The sequence below is a fragment of the Nothoprocta perdicaria genome, unplaced genomic scaffold (genome assembly GCF_003342845.1).
Source record: "Nothoprocta perdicaria isolate Ctin4 unplaced genomic scaffold, notPer1 scaffold_31, whole genome shotgun sequence".
Lineage (NCBI taxonomy): Eukaryota > Metazoa > Chordata > Aves > Tinamiformes > Tinamidae > Nothoprocta > Nothoprocta perdicaria.
Window position 1 is genome coordinate 2,856,294 of NW_020455544.1, and position 22,147 is coordinate 2,878,440.

Consider the following 22,147-nt stretch of genomic DNA (forward strand, 5'->3'; position numbering starts at 1 on the left):
CCCGCGCGGGAGCCTCTGCCCCGCGCGAGCCTCTGTCCCGCGCCGCGCGAGCCTCTGCCCCGCACCGGCCTCTGCGCCGCGCCGCGGGAGCCTCTGCCCCGCGCCGTTCCAGCCTCTGCCCCGCGCCGCGCCAGCCTCTGCCCCGCGCCGCGCGAGCCTCTGCCCCGCGGGAGCCTCTGTCCCGCGCGAGCCTCTGCCCCGCGCGAGCCTCTGCCCCGCGCCGCGCGAGCCTCTGCCCCGCACCGGCCTCTGCGCCGCGCCAGCCTCTGCCCCGCGGGAGCCTCTGCCCCACGTCGCGGGAGCCTCTGCCCCGCGGGAGCCTCTGCCCCGCGCCGCACCAGCCTCTGCCCCGCGCCGCGCCAGCCTCTGCCCCGCGCCAGCCTCTGCCCCACGCCGCGCGAGCCTCCGGCAGCGGCGCACTGGGCAGTGCTTAGAGTGAAAGGCGCCTCTCTCTCCCATTGCCATTCCTTTCCTTTTCCCTCTCTTCTTCCCCGCAGCACACGCACCGAGCTGAAAACTTGGCTATCAGACTTTGTTTATGTATTGCGTGCTTGCTTCTAGGTGAGGGAAACATATTGCTTGTGCTGTATGTTATGTCGCTGGTATGTGTTGGTTGGATCGGCAGAAAGACGCATCCAGGAGTCTCGGAGCAGGGAAAATTAAACCGGTGTTATTTTCCAAGGAGACATTAGAGGGTCTCTCTGCATGGCTTGTTATGTGACAGTTTGTGATTATTYGTTCCTATATGTTCCTTCAAAACAGGTCTTCTTCTGTATATGGAAAATATTTTGACTAAAGCAATTGGTGATTTTGAGGATGAGCTAAAGATGATTTTGTCAGAGTAGCAGTTATTTTTTTTAAATACTAATTATTTCTGTGATACATAGAAATGGCTGCAGGAGCCACAGTGTGATTCAGATGTTGAATCAAGAGGCAGCGGTAGTCATATGCTGTCCTAATTCTTTCTCGTCAGCTAAAAAGTTTTTTTATCTTACAGCACTAGGCACTTTTTTTTTTTTTTTTTAATGTTCCACGAAGAGCAGGCAAAGAGAAAGAGAAGTAAGAATATGGTGCTTAAGCAACGAAGAGGCAGGAGATGACAGAGCAAAAGCATTTGCACTATCTACAAATGCACCCCAGCACTGCTCTGTCTGATGATTTGAGTTTTGTGACTCCTCTTTGCTGAAAATCAAATTTTATTATTTTAAATATTTAATATTTTATTATTTATTATTGTCTATTTATTTTTTTAATTGTTATTTCTTTTTGGCCTTTGTCTGATAGGATTCTGTTTTTTCTTTTTTTTTGGGGGGGAAAGCGGAGGGGAAGCAGGGGAAGTTGATTTATTTTTTCTCCTTTCACAGTTGTTTCCCGCACAGTAAAGTAATTAATTCCTCTTAGGTGGAATCATTCCCCTTATTATTAGCACCTGCTTTAATAAGAAAGATTCTATCTTCTGTTTTCACTGTGCATTATGACTGCCTTTCTAGGGAGGAGTACTTTGATTAAAATGAGTGGAATGATAATTTTRTTAACTTAAATGATAGAGAGAAAAAGACCAGACTTGAGAAGAGAAAACAATGGATCTGAAAGTGCGTGTTCAGAAACATGTGTTCTCTTAAAAGTGTTAAGTCTCACAGATAGATAGTTGATAATCATAACTAAAGGAGGAGGTAACAATATGTAGTAAATGGGTTTGTATCTTTCCAGTGCAGTCCATTTAATATGCTCTTTGTGGTGTGACAAGATAGAGCCTACTATTAAAAAAAAAAAAAAAAAAATTAGGTGCTTAGGTATTGTTAAATCTCTCTTCCATTCCTTGTTATTGAACTTACTTCACCATACCTGTTGTCTCACGGGAGTTCCTTTCCCATTTTTCTCTCATCTCAAAAATGAGTTTTTTTTTTTTCTAATGTCCTTTTCACTTACCCAYATGTAACTGAGAGGTAAAGTAGTGCCCATGCTCAACATCTCCTTTTCCCGCCCCCCACCCCCTTCACTTATTTGTCAGTATTTCTTCCATGGCACATTTCTTTCCCATGCTTGTTAAATTTTCAGATAGTTATTTCATTTTCTTTCTCTACCCATAAAAAACTGTTGGTGTTTCCTTGATCTTTGACTGTAGCATATCATATTACACAGTAATATTCCCTTTKTTTTCTGTTCATTCGCTCATTCACTGTTTCTTGGGTTGTAGTGACATTGAATATATATATATTTTTTCTTTTTTTTTGTACGTCTAGGGACTGGGCATCCTATTTCTGGACTTAGTTGTCTTAAGTTGGCTAATAATAGTTCTGCAAACTCTTGTTTATTTTTTTCTGCAGCCTTTCTGCCCTTCAGTGTTGACTTGAAGTGCAAATCATGTTTTGTCTCTGTCTTGATTTCTGTGCAAACAAAAATCAGTAGCCTCAGCCAGATACTAAGGGGCTACTAGCCTGTGAGATCCAAGTCAAGTTTGTTTGCTGTCAGGAACAGCTGTGCAGTAAGTAATTGACGCTCTGGTCCTGCTAATGCAAGCCTCCCTGAGAAGTTATGTGTTGACCAGCACATGAGACYTGCATTTGGAATTTTTCCACTGGATCATAAATAAGTTTCAGCAAAAGTTTCGGTTTTGGTAGATGGATGGCTTTGTGGCAAAAGAATTGTGAAGCAGTAGAGACAACTGGCAATCACCAGGTCTTCAGCAGATCTGATGCAGTCTACGCTGGTGTGGTAATAGGGCTGTTCTTCTGACATCCTCTAGAGTGCTTGTAGAGGCAGGCTGCAATTATCAAGTAATCTGATTGCCTGGTGTAGCAATACCTGTTCCACATCCTGCATGGTCTTGGTCCTTCCTCTAAGCAAAACCTGTCTACAAACAGTTTGCATCCGAGGGCAGGGCAGGCGGGTGTCAGGATGATGCAGATGTTCCTACTGTTAGGCAAGTGAGTTGCAGTCCAGCTGTTATTTCACCTCCCCACCAAAAGTGTTTTGCTGACCAAAAGTATTTTGCTGTCTTATAATTACTGCTCTTACAGAGTTGCAGTTATGGACAGCCGTGTATAATTTAYGGTTGATACAGTGATTTGCTTACCCAGTGTTAATTAGGGTCTTCCGTTAGTCAACAAGAAGCATTACAGGAATAAAAAAGCAGAGTAAATGGTTAAGAGGTCCCACCCAACCTTAACCATTCGGTGATTCTGTGTGAAGTAGGTGTAAGGAGAAACTTCTATAAAAGCACATTATAAACTCACTATGAATTTACTATGTAAAGTTTCTTCACAGGAAAGACTATTCCTGAATGAAACATAACATGTATAATGTGTTCACATATATACGTGTATATACGTTCACGTATAATGTGGAGCTGCTCTGTTCACCAAAATCTATGGGATAAGTCAATCAAGTAAATCAAAAAGTAAATCAAGTAAATCAAGTAAATCAAAATTAAACCTTGTGTAGTAGACAGGAGAAACTCATGGTAAACATAATGTCACAAGAGTATAAACATCTTTATATATAACTTGAGTCAAAAATAGTGAAACCTGGATTTCTCTAGTTATTTCTTTGGCAAGGAGAAGAGGAAGTGTTTGCATTTCATCACATTCATGATAGTATACTTAAGAGTTAGCAGGTTGTTTAATATGTTAAATTTCTCATTATGTCACAAAGCTTATCATTAGGAAGGGAGACAGTAATAAAAAAGAGGCGAGTTGCCTCAGTTGTTCTTGGCTGAAAAAAAGAGGTAAACGTGTGTTCTCGCACCAACAACCGACTGCAGGTTTTAGCCCCGGTTTCCCGCAGCGCAGTGCAGCGTGTGGTGTGATGCAGTGCTGCGCCTGGGCAGCCGCTGCTCCTGCCCTGCGCCTCGCCCCGCCGGGATGCTGGCGTCGGCCACGGGGCTCTTTGCAGGCTGCAGGTGCCGACCCGGCCGCGCGCTCTGGCTCCAAACATCACTTAAACAGTGGCAGACTAGCAGACTGACAAGGACCGTCACCTGAAGCACACCATTCTGTCTTCATTCTGCTTTCTGAATGTGCAGAAAACCATTTTTCTGCCTGCTGTAGGCCTCTTARTCTGTATTTGACCACAGTGCTAGGCCCCCAGGAGCCCGGATCAGGAGCTTGACCAAATCTTCCCTCCTTTTCTTAATTCTTACATTTCCTTCCAGTGGAACAGAGAGCATGCAGAGGTTATTGCACATCTGGCCTTGGTTCCAATGTGCAGGCAGGATGTGGCCAAAATGCACAGTGCAATAAGACAGCAATTTCTCCAGTCATTTTATTTTATTTTATTTTATTTTATTTTATTTTATTTTATTTTATTTTATTTTATTTTATTTTATTTTATTTTATTTTATTTTATTTTATTTTATTTATTTTATTTTATTTATTTTATTTTATTTTATTTTTACTTTTTTGCATACTTCTGCATTTTGATATTGAAATAACAGGCATCTCAAATGGAGCTTGACAGAGTGTATTTACTGATCCCAAATTTGATAACAAAATTTCTCTCCAAAACTTATGAAAGCTGTATAGATTTACTGACTTCTATATATGGCATTTACTAAATTAAGAATCTGATGCTTCTTGCAGTTAATTAGGCATTTATTGCAGTTGCTTCTTGCAGTTAATTAATGGTTACCCTGTCTTCAGAAGCAGAGGAACTGGGTCATACTATAAAGATGCAGGTACAAAATGAGACTAGTTGCTGCTGTTCTTTTTAGAGGAAAGAATAAGGAACATTTCTGACCTCTCTTTGTTTTCTGTGCAGTGTATCATCACAACCTGTACTTTAAGTGTAAATATATGACCTTCATGCTTTCCTTATGCTGCATGTTCCTGGAAGAATATGATTTTATCCAGAAATATTTTAGTTGATAGGCATTTAATTGCATGAGCGTATAAATGAGTAATTGTTGCTACATCAGGCAGAACAATAAAAATATTTGAAATGTTAACCAGAACAAAGCAATAACTATTTAATTGCCCTAAGTGAATGAGTACATTTTACTTATCTGATAAAGACTGTATTCAAAGTAGAATTTTCCATTGCAATAAAGAAGCTAAACTGTTAYTAACATTACTGTGTTAAAACCAAAATATACCAATTATAGGCAAACACCATGGCATATTCAGTTTATACATTTTCCACTTATTTTTTATTGCTTTCTGTACATAATGTCCTGAGTAAATGTTTTAAGGCTGCTTTTTACTAGGTCCTCATACAGGAAAAGATTTGGATCTAAAATGAAGACTGAGGTTTTTGTTGTTGTTTTTAACCAGCATTTAAGAGAGTGCCCTATTAGAACTTAGTTTTATTTTCTTTTCAACAAATTTGCTTACCTATTTTCAGTTAGATATACTGTATAGTATTTAAATGGATTTAAAAAAAATCTATGCTGGTATATTTTCAAAATATATATGCCAATACAAATATATGCCAATACATGCTATGCCAAAAACAATAGTGCTCATTCTACAATTCAAAAAATCAATGATTAGATTTGATGTGCATTTAATCCTGAAAGGTTATGGTGAGGTTTGTTGTTTGTTTTGTACTGAAATATGATGTGRGTTCTCTCCCTAGCATGGGCACTGAGTTCCCGTGTTACAAAACTGCTGGCACACTGTTCATTTTGATGCCAAGGGGTCTATAGGGTCTATACGATTCTCTATGCYGGCCCCTGCTGTCTGGGCCCCTCATGTGAATACTATCAAAGACAAACAGACCATGGACAGAGCGTACTCCCTCCTGGTTCTTCTCCTCAGTTAGATACCTACATCAAGAGCTATAAAAACAGTGTGAGATTATCCTCACTGCAAGCTGAACCCCGTGCATTGGCCTACTGAACTTCCATATTTCATAACCTGGGATTGCAGCTGGGCAAGAACTTCAGCCAACTCGATGAGAYTTGTTCCTGGCTAAAATGAGCTTTCCTCCTCCTATTTCGGGGCTCTWGCATCAACCATAGCAAGTGTCATCTCTTCCGGAGTATGGATGGGACAAAAGAGCAGAAACAGTTCTTYACTCRCTRGATYTTCCCTTTCAACTATATAAAATAAWCYRAYCTGAACACTAACTCTTACTTCAGAGGCTTCTGGAGGTTTATTARGAGGTGTGTTGAGACACATGTCTATGGGCAAGGCCCAGCAGTTCTGCACTTAGTTCTAAGCAGGACTGAACAGAATGGGTGAATGCACCCAGTGCAGACGAAGCTGCATGTGAATTTATAGTAGCTTATATTGGTTATCCCTAATCTGTTGGGAGTTGCAAGTAATTCTGTGCTGTGACATTATAAAAAAGGCTATTTATGTACCACAAATTTTGAAAGGTGCCCATATTGAGAAGGGTGCAGAAATACCTTTAGAAATTGCTGCCCTGCAGAATTAAAATGTTTAAGAACTAGGTGCTCTGAAATAAGAGGCATTGTTTGGGGGATTTTACTTCCTCATTCTCACAGAGCAAAACCTGGGCATGCAAAGTGTGCAATAAGAAGACTTAGGAAGTTCTGTCTCCTTAGATCACTTACAGGAAGACAACAAACCACCACAGTTGTTAGTGCAGGACATTCATGAATTCTGTAAGATGCTTCATTAGCCTGACTAGTGAGCAGTGGTTCCAAGTACAGTGTGTGACACAATCTTTTGCAGTTAGTGTGATCATTTAGCTTCTTTTAAACAGGGCATTAACAAAATATTTTCTGAAAGCATTTTAGGATGTAKCTTGTAATCAAGAAGAGAGGTTATTCTACTGCTAGACTCAGATTTTTCTTCGTTTTCTGCTGCCACTTCCAGTTCTGCTTTCATTTTCTTTTCTTTTCTTTTTCCCTTATTAGAAGGAGATGCTGAAAAATTGCTCTAGAGCTCTTCTGTGTTTCCAGAAATCAATTGTTAGTGAAACTAGAAGCCTTCATGAAAATGGGAAGTATGTGTGTGTGTGTGAAGCTGAGAGAAACGATCCTTTTGATTTTCAGCATGAGTATTTGCTTTGCAATTTAGTTTTGTTTCTAAACCGTTTTAGTTTCTGGTATAAAGAGTTATATAAATATTTGAATGAGATAATACAAGATTGCTTTTAAAACTATCTTCTGTATTGCCATCTTCCAATTTCATTACATTTTGTATTTTTGCCAAAAGTCACGGCTGTCTTGCTACTTTGTCTTTTTATCCTGATGTTCCCAAGTGCAGATGGGACCTCTTGTGTAGACGAGGTGTTGTAGGGTAAGATTGGGGACAGAGAGAGTGTTTTGCAGTATATCTGAAACTCCTCTTTCTGGGTCCTCTCTGCCTCGCCAAGATGAGATACATTCGTAAAAAGCCTTTGTCTATTCTTTCCAAGCTATGTGAATTTAAAATCAATTGTGAAAGTCCTGTGGGGATCCTTAAGGAGCACCCCTCTTCCCATTTAGCATGCTGAACACTTGAGTGTTTAGTTTCATAATAATTCTGCTTTTATTTTCTTAGCTTGCTACAGTAATGKCAGTAGCATTTGTGTCTATACTATTGCACAACAAAATATACAAACTTCAGTACTGTACTCTAAACATATACTTGTTGCCAAAGGTTAGCTAACRGTAGTCCTATTTCTATATGATATATTGTGATACCTTGTTACTTGTTATTCTGTTTCACACTATAGAAGCATTTGTGTTATGAAAAAAATATTCTTCACTAAGAGCAAATGCTTACTTGTTCCCTTTTTAAAATTCTTGCTTCATTAGCTGTGTAAATTGAATGAGATATGCAAATATTAGAAATCCTGCTCTATTAATGCTTCAATTCTGAAAGACTCAAAACAGTGATTTCCTTCTTCCGGCCTGAAGAAAGAGGTAAGGCCCATTATAAATAGCAGCTTCTTTGGCTGCCCTCAGTGGTAGCTGAATATTATCTTTTATTTGGCAGAAGTGTCTACAATGTTAAGGTAGGCACACCTGAAAATAAACAAGTGAACATGCAGGTACTTGGTGTATGCCAAAATGTCAGCTTGGTAGTGGCACTGGTGGTTTTGAGTCATACTGACACTAGGTTACTAAAATAATTATAAACAGAGAGACCATAAATGTTGTCTTTCATCTGTAACTTTGCTTTGGTTCTTCCTCTAACATAGTCGTACTAAGGGAATACAGTTTAGCAAATATTTATGCTATTACAACACTGGAAATGGCAAAGAAATAGCAGTGTTAAGCATTTAATTATGAAACGTGCCAGCAGAAAACCCTCTGCTGCAAGAGGATCAGTTTTCCTTTTCAGGATCTTTAAGTGATGCCGCAGGATAACCTGTATTTGTCCTAAGCTTGTGAGTTCACTCTGTTTGCATCTGGCTGAAAGGAGCACCTGGAACTGTTCATTTAAGGTTATGTCTCTGCTCTTTCTTGGCACTTGAAGCTATCTAACTCCCAAAATTGCAATTTAAAGAGGAATGCACGGATGTTATTCCTGCATCTTTAATATGAATTTGTACTGGAATTACAAGATAAATCTCCACTGTGTTTACATGTATTGGTGCTCTATCTGGAGTTACTTTCTTGCTGTGTAAACATTGTGACTAATGAGAGTCAGTCCCTTAAYGTTGTTGAAACCATGTATAGGAATTGAGAGTAGAAGGCTTCAGTGAAAGGCAGAAAGCTGAAGACTGAATTATAACACTTGGAACAACTGTGAAAGATAAGMATAAATAATATTTGATAAGAATGTTCTTCATTATGGGCTCCAGCACTTTCACCCTCTTGGGGTTCTAGCTCTGTAGTCTGATACCTCATGACAGATTTATCTTGGAAAACGCCCAAGCTTCACTTTTATTCACTTACAATTATTAAAAAGAAATGAAATGTCCATATGTTTCTCATTTGTATTTTCATTTGCTTATTTATTCTGGTTCTTTTTAAAGTGAAATTTACTTAAATAATTCCAACCTTTCCTATTGCACACAGCTGAAATAGTTTTCCTTTCCTACAACCCTGAACTTAGTTTTCCTGGTTGCTTCATAGAGACTCCTACTTATACCTTTCTTACAAGTAAAAGCATTTGTAAGAATGTCAAGAAATTTTAGAAGTATTTATTTTTATGTGTATTTTTGTATACTTTTAATTAACTTTTGCCTTTTTCATTAAAATCACTGATAATAATAATGATAACACAGTTGACATCTTATTTTTAAGATGCTTTTTCTAAAGTACTGTCTTCCTGTATCTTTTTAGATTGTGGGGCCTTGCATCAGCACAATCTAAGCATTGAATGGGAGAAGTGCTTAAGTAATTCAATTTGACTTTAAAATGCTCATCTATTTTATACTGTCTTTTCATGTGGTTTTCCTGTCATTTTTGGGTCAGTTCCTCAGCTAAGTGACATTATAGAGGCGTCACCTTCTGTCAGTTTTAACAAGTGTAGTAGTCTTTGTTCACTAAGCAGTGAGACAGTGAAGGTATTGATAATTTACGAGTCTTGTGTATAATCTGTTATAACTAAGAAGTTCTCTGCCTGAGACTGACAGTGCTTGCTTTATGTCTTTGCTCCTGTTGAAAGTGGATCTTTTGTAAATAGTCTTGAATTTGCCTTATATGAGAATGTTATGCAAAAAGCAAAGGTTTCTGATAACCGCTCTTCAGACTAAGGACTTCCTGATGAAGATTCCACATCTAGATGTGATTGTAGGCTGTTTAATCAAAGAAGGTCAAAAACTTGCAAAGGTAACTTTCAAGAAAGCACAAATCCAGTTGTTGACAGAGAAGTAAATATATCCAGGAGTTCAAATAACCATCCTTTCTAATAATTCTTAATATCTTTCAGGCACTTTTTTCAATCATAGGTGAAGACTATATATGTAGAGAGAGCTTTAACTATGTTTTATATAATGTCTTAAAAAATCTTAATAGCTGTTTTATACAGGAGAAAGCCACTATATAATTACTCTCTTTAGCATAATGGAGATTCATCAGGATTTGTCATTACTGGAAAAAACGTTGATTTTACTGGATAATACTTTTTTCTCAATTCATAGTTTTTTGACTCCCTTTTTCCTTATTACTCATCTTGCATTCTGATTTTGTCTTCCTTTCAAGACTTCGCATGTCTGTGCTCCGTGAACTGTTTCTACTTAATCCTCTTCCAAACTACTTTATTCAGTGAGTAAATTTTCTATGGCCTCTTTCTTTAATTGTTTATGCTCTCCTGGTCATGTCTTGTTGGCTGTTTTGCATTCTTAAATTTATTCCTTATTCCATTATATAATTAACCTTTTATTTTTTTAAATGAAGTTATATTCTCTTTACAGAGGATGACTTAGACGTGTACAAATCCCAGCTTCTGGAAATTCATCAAAGACTACTAAATGCTGAAAAAGAAAATAAAAAAAGATCACATGAACTGAGCAGTGCCCTAAGTGAAATTAAACGTTTAGTTGCAAAAGCAATGAACTCAACAACAAATCATACAGGTTTGTCTTACCCCCCCCCTCATTTTTATTCTTATTGAAGCCAAATGAACGTCAAAAAGTGTTGACATTGTCAGTTCTCAGGATTCAAATTAGAAATTTCTTGAACATCACTGAATGTTTATTTTTCTATTTTTACTTAGTCTTCTGCTTCCCCTTYCAGCCTTGTTTTATCACATATAAACTAATAACCTTTCCCTTCAGACTGTATAAATCTTTCCCTAGCCCACAGCAGAGACTCCCTCTTTTGAAAAATGGAAAGTGCTTGAAAAGTTAGGAAAGCAGTGAGAAAAAGGCTTCTATGCAGCAAAAATCCAGTATGTTTAATGGTAAATCAAAGTGGAAGGAGATGCTCACAAGTACACAAAGGTCCAGGTATATATATAAAAATGTTTTTCAAAGCTGAAACAGTGTTTGGGGGGATGGATCTCTGGCAATTTATCTTTCTTTTTTTGGTGAGAATATCTTAGCGACTGAGGAACTTTAAAGAGATAGTGCCTTCTTAGTAAGTTTCTGGCAGTGTTTAGCTGGATGAATAAATCTGAATATTGTCTCTTGTATGGATTGTTTAAGGGACTTTTACTGGTGGTAAATTTGGCTGTTTGTTCCAGATGCCTTTCTTAGGCAAAATAACTTTTCACTTAAGTCAATAAGCCTTTGTTGGCTCTACTGATTGTGAAACTGTGGGTTTTCAAGTTTTCTATGTCTTGGTTAAAATGATTTTGTAGGCTAAATTTACTTGAGGTATTGTTCAAATGTCATGAACTCTTTACTCAGCTGATTAAAGTATCTGGAGGAGGTACCAGCTTACGTGTGAATTATCTTAGGTGAATTCGTGCGACCTTTATTTCAGTGCAAGACATGTACCTTGCRGGTAACTAGTAGGGTATAGATAAATTCAGTAGTAGAGATTGACTAACAGAATTGTTTTTTGAGAGCCATATGCTGTCCAAGTCCAGAAGATAAGATTTAAGCCTTCAGATGACTGGTTAATATATAGCCTGGAGTATTTTTATGTTTTGTTTACAATAAGGAAGCAAGGATCATTTAATATTCTTCCTCCCTTTTAATCCTTTCAGATACCTCCCCTTTTCTTTTTCCTTTTTTAATTGCATTTTGTCCATTTTCTATGTTCCTATAGCTATCTTGCCATAATTATGATTTTCTTGTAAGTTTATGAGTAAGGTTATAATAATTTTAGAAGCAGATTGTTCCAGTGTTGTTAAACATGAACATTCAAAAATATTTATAAAGAGAAATCTAAACTAGTAAAGGAATGTTATGGTTTTTTATAGTTTGCTTTTTTTAATATAGAAAACGGTTTTTGTAGTTTACTTYGTATTTAAAGTCTGTATTTAACATTAATAAGTATCCTATTTTTTTCATCTTCATTTTAAAATAGTAGAGAATATTCCTTGTTTTTTTTTCCCTATTAACTTCTTACAGGATTTATCGTGTTTTGTGTGTTTTTTGGGTTTTTGGGCTTGAATTTGGTTGGCCTTTTTTAAATGCTTGGTTTTGATTGTCCTTTTCTGTCATAGAACTTTATAACCTGAACTGTACTGAAAATTACTATGAGTTAGATTCGGGTGCGGGGGGAAAGCACTGAACTTTGTTAAAATGATTTATGTTTCTTTTGTTAATTCAAAAAAAAAAAAAAAAAACCTGCCACGTGCACAAAACATATACCATTTTTCCCCAGCTGCAAATAAAATGACTTTTCACCCAGTCCTGCAGTTATCTCTGCATTGAGAACTCCATTGGAGTTCCACAGGTTATTCAGGATTGCAGCTTTGTGTTATTTTCTGGGCGTGAGGTGGCTAATACAATGAGATTCTCAACTAATCTCTAACCGCAGGCAGGGTTCAGTCTACTTGGGGTGTATATGTGCTACTGAAATGCTGATTTCATGCCATGAACTCATTYCTGAGATCTCGTCAGGCCTTTTCCTGAGATCTACTAGGGAAGAAACGGGGAAAATTGTATTAGACTGAAGCAGGAATCAATCACCAGGCAAGCCAAGTATGGAGGATTCATATGAAAGGTGATATCTTCTGATAGATGATTCTGATTAAGTAACTTTGTGTGTGGTAATCTCATATTTAATTGAGGAAAACATTTTGAATAAAGGTCTTTGCAGCTGGATTTTTATGTACATGTGTGGATTTGTTGTTTCTTTAAGATGATATGAAGTGGAAAGTATTAAATCTCATTAGAAAATTCCCTGTGCATCTTCAAAACATGTACTGCTATCTACCTCACCTTCGAGAATATGAGGATTCCATTTTTCCAAACATTGTCATTGGGCAAGAGAGAACTGGAGGTAAGAAATAGAACTTGGCTTACATTATATATGCATTTCTAGAAATCTGTTAAATTCTATTAGTACTTAAGCTTTGGATGCCTTTTTTTCTCCCTTAATTTAAAATGTTGCCAAATTAAATACATTTTTGTAGAGTGGCAAAAGCAGTTTTACCRTTCTCATCCTGGTTTTAAGTTCTTACTCCGAAATGTGCTGGTAGAGCTTTTCAAACATAAAAAAAAGTCATAATTGAAAACAGTATTTTTTTTTTTCTTAGTAATGTACTTTTATGGCTAAGGTGCATTTACTGATGTTTTTCCCACAAAATYAGTATGCATAAGGAACCCAAGAAGAATTTCCAATCTGCTAAAGATACAGACAAATTGAAAGGTGATATATTATTTGGAAATATGTTAGTAAAATTCCAACTCAACTTCTTCATCCAATTAGAAATCAACTTGATGCATGGAGGAAAAAACAGTGAATTCCCATGAACCACAATAAAAATGATTAAACTGCCGCTTCTCCAAACTCTCACRTAGTAGGTAAAAAGAATAGTCAAAAGGAGGAAACAAACTGCAAAGTGGTCAGCCCATTTATTTGTTTTTTAGATTTGTGTAAATTTTGATGTTTATGTAAAGCAACATTAATAGCACTTTTGGTTTCAGTTAAGGAAGAGCTTGTCATTGTTCATGGAAATGGGTAACTTTCTACAGTCTTCTCATGAGTCAGTGCAGTTGTAGCAATGTGACCTGAGCAGTAGTTCTCACTGTATGCCTGTAGATCCGTGTTGGCCTGCAAAATACCAGAGGTAGTGAGCAAACAGTTGCAAACAGCAAAATCAGGGAAAACCTGATGCATTCTCTAGCAAACATAAAAGTAAAAAGAACACAAAGTTTATTTATAAATTGAAATCACAATAGCAAGACTGTATTATAGCAAGTACAGGTTGACCTTCAGTGTGTGAAAAGAAAAGCTAAACCTCAGTGGTTTCACAAGTTACACACGGGAAAAGAACACTGGAACTTCTATGGTTTTGAATTGACATTGGCACCAATAATGAAATCTCAAGCAACTCGCAGCATCTATTCATTTCTTTCAAAATATGCTGCTTTCTTACCAACCTCACAAGCTTTTCATGACTATTGACAATTTCACATGACAAATTCACATGACAATTTTCCATAGGTTTGCAGAGTAATATTAGTTCCTTGACTTCAGGAATGTCCTCACTTGTGAAAAAAAAGCTGCTTAAAAAACMATGATGTAATATAGCATTGTTTTGTCACCTCTGCAACCTTGGCTGGAGTGTGTTTCAATTCCTTTCTTAGTACTGATAATGCCTAAGGCATCAGTTCATACCAGTTCAACTGCTCAGAAAGCAGTTTATTTATGGATTCCTTATTGAGATATACAGGACTCGCTTCCTTTGAGAAAGCCATTTGCTCACTGAAGCAGTGTCAGGTCGCTCTTAACTGCTGAGATATTTCCAGCTCCGTACCGATGGCTAGGGCAACATTTTAAATACAAGCTTCTGAAACTCAGTAGCAGGTCCCCACACGTTTGACAGAGTTAGTAATGGCTTTAAACTCTTAGAATAATTTGCCATCTGCACGGTGTGGATACAGTGCTTAAAACACAGATAAAAGTATCTCTAATCTAAATCTAGCTGGGGGCAAATGCTGTTACAGTGCTATGGGAGTAATGACTGTCACCAAGGAAGCCAGTCGGTGAATGGTCATGGTTATAATGATCTTTTAGCAGACCCATTCATATGTTCTCATGGTCATGTCAAATCAAAACYAAAATGGAATTCAAGTTACTTTATCTAACAGTAATGATTTATGATTAATGAGTTTGTCTTCTGTCTTTGTAGTCTCACTGGTCATGGGTATTCCTACTGTGAAAAGGGAAAAGCAGAATTATCTGATGAATACGCTGCATTCTCTATTATATGAACTTTCTGAAGAGCAAAAGAATGACTGTGTAATAATCATCTTTGTAGCAGAGGTAGGTTTGTATGGAAACACACTGTATGGTAATAAAAAAAACAAAGAAATTATGTCTTAATATAAAGATTCTACAACTTACTGTCAACCAGGACTTTTGAAGGGATTTCTTTAGGAGTGGAGAAGGTAGGATGCAGTTAGGGCTTCAGTCTTCAGATGTGGGGACAGAAAAACGTAGACCTGCTCGGTCTGACCAAAGTTCTCTGACATGTTGGAGCTTTGCCTTCTGCAGATGAACTGGCATTCAAAAGACTGTTAAAGTATTCAGAGACAAGCAATGCACATCTGAAAAAGTAAAAAATGTTCAATTCGAAATGTTAATAGCAGATAAAACTTTTCTGCTTTCCAGTTGATCAAGAMATTTTGCTATRGAAGGGAATTAGTTGGTGACTTGCAGAAGACAGATTGGGAATTATTCAGGTCTTTTTATTTATTCTTTATTCTTCTTACATTTCATGTAGGTATTAATTAAGAGTTACAGTTTTGGTTTAATTACTACTTACAACGGCTTTTACAATTGCAATAGTATAGTTAGATCTTGACTTCCCCTTTCAATTTGGATCGTGATGATAATTAGGCCCAATTCTACTGTCTCCATTTCCCCTTCAGCTTTCAGGAGTGGACCTTGTTTTAAAGTCCACTTAATCTCAAACAAGATTTGCCTAACTGCCCTTCAGATGAATGTTCCCTTATGCTACCTCAGAGTTCTTTGAGTTTTCAAGTGTTGACTTGTAAAATGGTATAGTTTTCCACTTTGGATAGTCCCTGAGTGGCATGCTTAACTAGACTGCAGTTTCATGGTCAGTGTAAACTGCTCCTGTAAGAATGTCTTTCTCCCCCTTTCCCTAACATCACATTCTTTCCATGTCCTTTTTTAAATATTTTTCTTTTCCTTTTTTCTCTTTCTTGCTTTTATTTTACTCTTTTAAAATTCCCCCTCCCCACCCAAACCATGCAATAAGTTAGAACTTGCTGATCATGATATGGGAAGTGAGAAGAGCATGCAGGCAGAGAAGGGCAGGCATGTTCACTGGTCATGATTCCACATGCTCAGTTTTCCAGATGATTTTAGAAAATCAAGATAAATGTTAATGTTGTGAGTTGAATCAGAATAACTTATTGGCTGAAAGTGAATAAATTCTGGCGTTTTCTTCTGATGACCACATCAGATTATTTATTGCAAATTTAGTGTAGAGCTGATGATCATTTCTTATATGTTTTTAAAAAAAATCTAAATATGGGTCATGAATTGCTTTAAAATCACATCCATAAAACTTAGCACCATTTAATATAGTTAATGGATATTTTCCACATTAAAACACATTAAAATTTTTCATTCGACAACAACAATAAATATGTCCTCATAATTTTCAGACTAACTGGCCTGAGTTTGTTATATTAGCAAGAAGCTCTATGTAAAATTTTTTTATACTGTTAGCTCTAAGAAATTTTGCTCAAATGACTTCTCTCAGTAGCAATAGGCTTCCTTTTATGATCTCTGTCTGATTAATACGAAACATTTATTTACAGTTGTATGACTTTGTATGTGCTTTCCTGCYGTAACTGGAAACTGTATAACCGTTTACCCCAAAATTGGCTGGACTGCATGTCGAAGCAGTGAGAAATCAAAATACAGAAAGCATAGTTAGAGATAAATTTGGTATGTTGTCAATTAGATTGAAAATCTATTTTCAGTTGCCTTGAAAACTTAACACTGTCTTTTACTAGAAATGCTTCYCTTGCTTGGAATAATCAGAATTAGAGAATAAAAATGAAATGGCCACATGTAAATATTCACCACAAAGTGTTACTTAACACTTGACACAAAATAGGTAATATTTAAGTATTAACTCCCCCCCGCTTTTTTTTTAAAACAGGTGAATACAGAATATGTTAACAGTATTGCAGCAAGTGTTAGGACCAGGTAAGTAGTACATTGTAACGCTCATCAGTTAATAAATACATTTTCAGCATTTATAGAAAGACTACAGCATTTTAATGATAAATTATAAAGCTCTAGCCCAGTGTATTGAAGCTGCTATGATGTGAACCAAAGGTGCATGCTTCGTATATGCATCATAACTGTCTCTGAAATTCAGAATACCAAGATGTGTATCAGCTTATTTTCCTTTTCTCATTTTATAAATATTCTTTAACTAACCAAGTAAGGTCTCTCATAAATGTTTACTTGAACCTAAGTGTTTTTTACAGTGAAATTCATGATGCAATTCAAAGCACCTGGGGCTGCATGTATTATGTCCCAACAGAATACAGTGCTCCGCCATTTATTCTGATGTCTTCTATGTTTTCTAAATGTTTTTGTTTCCCAGTTTGTCTCTTTTTCATAAAGGCAATGGATTTTGGCCAGAAATCAGCTTATATTATAAAATTAAGTGATGGATAGTATGAGATGCATGTTCTTTGCTAGGCCAAATTAAAGCAGCAGTTATCAAATGAAGGCTTTGTTTCCATTGCCCTTGCTTTTTGTTTTCTCTTTCCATTATTTCCAGCAGATACTTATGGCATCATGTGCACGTGAAAAAAAACTTAAGAGCTGCTTGATAAGAACAACTACTAAATTAGTGTCTGGGCAAAAAAATCCATTCAACGATAGCATTATATGGAGAGGCAGGCTTTCTGTTTGCTGTAGCTTAAGTGAAATAGTGCGCTGCCAGCTCTGCTAGTTGTCAGAAATCCTTTCTTGGAGCTAATATATAAGTTAATATCTCAACAATATAGGTGATTTGGGTTGTTTGCTGGAGTTGTGAATTCTACTTTGAAGGAGTAGACCTGATTTTGAGGTCTTTGGGGAAGTCACTAAACTTCTCTTCACAGCTTCCCTAATGAAGTTGAGTCTGGAGTCCTGGAAGTTATTTCTCCTCCTGCTTATTATTATCCAGATCTTTCCAACCTGAAGAAAACATTTGGGGATTCAGAGGACAGAGTAAGGTAATATAGCTGTATAAAACCTAAGACCTTTTTCCAAGTGTAAAATGGAAAATCCTGCAAAAGTYGGTATTGTCTGAGCTGGGAAGGTTTGTGACTTTGAGAGATAATGGAMCTCAAGTGACTTTTTTTTTGAATTATTACACAAGGTTGTCTTGAAAAGCTGCACTCATTACTGTACATCATCTTCAGGGTGAGGGCTAACAATTCTTCTCTGAGTCTGGACTGTAGGCATCCCGTGGGTTTTAGACCAGATGGAAAATCCCAGGTAATGATAGGCTAGGTGATTTGGTAACAGAGGACAAAAATAGGAAGATATTTTTTCTGATGATAAGGGAGGAACTCTGAGATTACACAAAGAAAGCCTCATGTGGCCTTGTAACTAGCTACCACAGGTTTAATTAATGAGCTAACTTTTGGTGCTTGTAGACTTCATTTACTGCTATTTACTCCTATTTCTAACTTGTGGGAATCTTTTTGACTCATATGCACCAAATTTATTAAGACAGAGATTATAACTTGACAAAATCATTTACTAGGGGAAAATAATTGTCTTTTGACCAGTAGTAACGGTAACTTACTAGGAAAAAAGCTTCCTCTGATTTCAAGAATTTACCCAGACAATGCTAGAGAGAGGACTATAGTATTTAAACTTTCTGATGAATGAAAATGGAGAATGTATGTATGTATGTATACACGCACAYACATATATTTATATGTAATAATGCATATATATATATATTTCTRTATATTTATATGTGTGCATGTATATGGGACTTGCAGATAAGCCTGCTATCCTCCAGAGCATTAACGTGTTTATGTACTTTTTTTTTGGATAAATTACTAGATTTGAATTAGATACAGTATAGTTGATGTAGTTATTCTAAATAGTTAGGAATTACCAAAATTTTAGCATTCATTATCCAATATAAACTTTATCCTTTAGTAAAATGAGACATACTTTACAGAGAAAATCCTCTCTTTACATTGAAACTTAATAACGAAGCTTATTAACCTGTTTCTATTTTGCAGATCAGTAAAACACTCAATTTTGAAACATTTTGAATAATCTCTAAATAATTTTGCATAAATTTCTGTTGTTCACATAATGAATAGCATTATTATGTCATTTTTCAAGAATATACATACTAATTAAAAATTTTGTTTCAGGCTTAGTTGATAGAAATTGAAATATTTTGTTTAGTTACCATTAAATTTTAAAGAAAAGTTGGATTATTTATAAATGTTAACACTGATTATGGAGGAAGCTTTAAAGAAGAGATTATTTTGAATAAAAAAAAAGATTTGCTTTCTACTTTCTCTTACCGTTAAGCGAATAACRGGAATGAGTTACTCAGCTTTATGATTGTTTTATGCTTTTATTATACAAATAACACTTGCAAAACTGAAAAAAAAACTTATTAGAATTTGTTGCTTACATTTAGGTGGAGAACAAAACAGAATTTGGATTACAGCTTTTTAATGCTATACGCCCAACCTAAAGGAACATTTTATTTACAGGTATGTTCATATTATCAGTAAGTAGCTGCAATATTGATTATTTCTGAGCAAAGGCCCGTAGGAGATAGATGGGCAAAGAGAAATGCTGTCTACTAAACTGTTAAGATATGCTTGAAAATGAAGTATTTCCTGATTGTTGCCCGAGTTTAAGTGTGTTAGCAGCGCTGAGACATGGCAAATAAGGTGAGGCAAATGGTCAGGATGTTGTCACATCCTTAATGCCCCTTCCTATTACTGATGCTTTTGTATTATAAACTTCTCCAATGATTCATGTTTGCATGGAAATGACTAAAGTATTCTCAAATTTTTTTTGAAAGTCCAGATACTATGGGTTTTTTCTTGTTTGAGGCACCATTTAAGGCCAAAACTGTGACATTCAGAACAAAACCTGAATTGTGATGGTCCAGTGATGGTTGTAGCTCTTTCAGAATTTTCTTAGAAACTGATTTCTCTGATCCTTATCTAGTATATCCACTTTTCTTTTTTTTTTTTTTTTAACTTTTCTGTCTAGTTTGTGGCTGCTGCTTTACCACAGATTCTGGTCTGCCACAGGAAATTGTATAGCTGAACAGCATTGAGAGCTGCTGCCACAAAGCTGTGATGGTCTCCCTCCAGGCAGAGGTTTATTAGAACCACTACTGGGAAATGAAAAAAAAAAATTAAAATTCCTCCATTTGAGACTAAATTTGAGATTTACTTGAGTAATCTTGGGCAAAGTTTGAGCTAGCACAGTTGTTGTTACACAGTCTTTTCAGGAATAATATCACTCTGGTAAATAATACAGTTGAATACTGTTGAATTTTGCAAGAAAATAGCTTACATAGTCTTTAATTTCACAGAACAGTTGATATTACAAGCCAACTAAGACAGTAGCTGRATAAATTAGCAAACATTCATTCAAGGATGCTGCTGAATTAGAAGTTTGRAAAGTAGCTTTGTGAAGTCTACTAAATTTTAAGGGACTTGCATCATGGGTGAACCCTGACTTAACGATCTCATAATTTGAGGGGGGAGGAAAAAAAAAAAGTAAAGACTATCCTGTTAGTTAGATGTTTCTTCTGCTTAAAACTTTTGTCTGTTTTTTTTTTTTTTTTGAATCTGCTACTATGCCCTTTTTTTGGTTGATGTTTTCATAATAAAAAAGCTAAGAGGACTTTAAAATACTTGTTTATATACCTCCACTGAGCCTCTTGAGGCTTATAATGCACCAGGAATTAATCCAGTGGGATTTTAACACAGCCATAAAAGCAGATATTCAAATCTCATCCTAGCAGTGAGCAGCTGCATTTGTTCTTTGTGTCCACGTAGACACACTTCACTCTGAAGTCATTCAAGATTTCAAGGCTGGAAGCAGCTTTGAGAAACTTGGATACAGCAGTTTTTCAAGGCGTTTTCGGTAAACACTCAGGAGAAATGAAAATAAAACATAAAATACATTTTAACATCTTTAAAATCTATTATAAACTCACACTTATTAAATCAAAGTACTTTTGTACTTTTCTCATCTCATTAGTTTCTCTCTTTTTTTTTTTTTTTTCTCCTTCCATTGAGGTTAGGCGAGATGCACTGTGTTTGTGCAACATATACATAGAGAGAGAGATTGACAGTATACACTACCAATAGCAATTATCTATACACAGAGATTATAATATTTTTTCTAGTATATCTATTTAATGGTTTTAAGGCCTGAGCAAAAGCAAGGTGAAGGCATTAAGTGAAGGCATTAAGAATTCTTTTAATGATTTTACTCTTGTTTTTCATAGGTTCTAGGTCTGATCTTCTTTTGGCTTATTCTAAGTAACCTTTTTAAGCCTATTCCTTCAAAAAGGAATGACGTTCATGAAAGTGCACTTTTATAAGAAATTCTGTGTTCCTTTATATATATATGTATTATATATATATATATGATCTTAATGGAATGAACTTCTAGTGGTTTATTGTGTGTGAAAAATGAGTGAATGAGATTTTTCAGCTTCACAGGCTTTGTATATTTGTTAAATAGTGATTTAAAATGTAAAAATACATTAATATAATTTAGAAAGATATATGAAATGGAAGGTAATTTTCTGCCTGATGTCCGTGTTTCTGTTGTATCTCATGTACACATTGCTGTTCTGTTCCTACCTCATTTTAACTTCTCTTGGATAGATAAGCCACATAATAGGAACAAATGGAAACCCATTCATTGTCTGTAATTTAGGAAACTTGCATTTCTTTGCTACTGTGCATGGACCTTTTTTCATGAGAAGTACTGATGAGTAAAGGGAAATAAGCAGTGATCACGTGTTCTGCTGTCCATTGCCTAACTTCCTTTGGTGCATAAAAGCACATGAATGACAAGAAGATATAAGCTAAAGCTTAAGAAGAAAATCAAATCAGAATTTGGGTACAAGGATAAATGCATATAGCATAACTTACTGAAAAAAGAACAGATACTGGAATCACCAAGCAATAATAGATACTCTTCAAGTGCTTTAATTGAACACACTGTAATTGAACACAAATTGCTCAGTACAAGGTTAATTAAATGACACAGGATTAAATGATTAATGTTATAGGCTACATAGGATGTCAAGCTACTTTGTCTAATAATGACTTTCAACAGTCAGCTCCAGGGAAAAAAAACACAAGTGTTTTAGGCTCCTTTGTATGCAAAACTAATTCTAGTTCATCCATGCATTTTTGCATCAGTGCCTCTGTATTCTTCAGCCTTCCTGCTTCTTTACATTTTCTTCTAGTCTTTCTTGGCATGGTGCTCTCTTTAAGATACTGCTTTCTTTTTTTTTTTCTCCTTTTTGTGTGTCCCTTCCATTTCATTCTGAGAATTCTCTGCAGCACTTTGTGATTCTTCACTCTTCTCCCTTTACATCTAGCTGCTGGATAATCCTCTTAACTCATTTGATTTAATGCAGAATCTGTCTCTCTCTGTCTCTCTCTGTCTCTCTCTGTCTCT

The 22,147-nt window shown here is 36.3% G+C and overlaps 1 protein-coding gene across 1 annotated transcript in view; it reads left to right on the top strand.

Annotated features, from left to right (window-relative positions):
• Nucleotides 1–7,284: 7,284 nt before the first annotated feature.
• Nucleotides 7,285–22,147, top strand: part of MGAT4D (MGAT4 family member D) — a 23,852-nt gene continuing 8,989 nt past the window's right edge. The window contains exons 1-8 of the mRNA XM_026042603.1: nucleotides 7,285–7,330; nucleotides 9,614–9,673; nucleotides 10,258–10,419; nucleotides 12,599–12,739; nucleotides 14,595–14,728; nucleotides 16,605–16,651; nucleotides 17,563–17,676; nucleotides 19,119–19,194. Coding sequence (XP_025898388.1) covers nucleotides 7,285–7,330; nucleotides 9,614–9,673; nucleotides 10,258–10,419; nucleotides 12,599–12,739; nucleotides 14,595–14,728; nucleotides 16,605–16,651; nucleotides 17,563–17,676; nucleotides 19,119–19,194 — 780 coding nt within the window. The remainder of the gene's footprint in view (nucleotides 7,331–9,613; nucleotides 9,674–10,257; nucleotides 10,420–12,598; nucleotides 12,740–14,594; nucleotides 14,729–16,604; nucleotides 16,652–17,562; nucleotides 17,677–19,118; nucleotides 19,195–22,147) is intronic.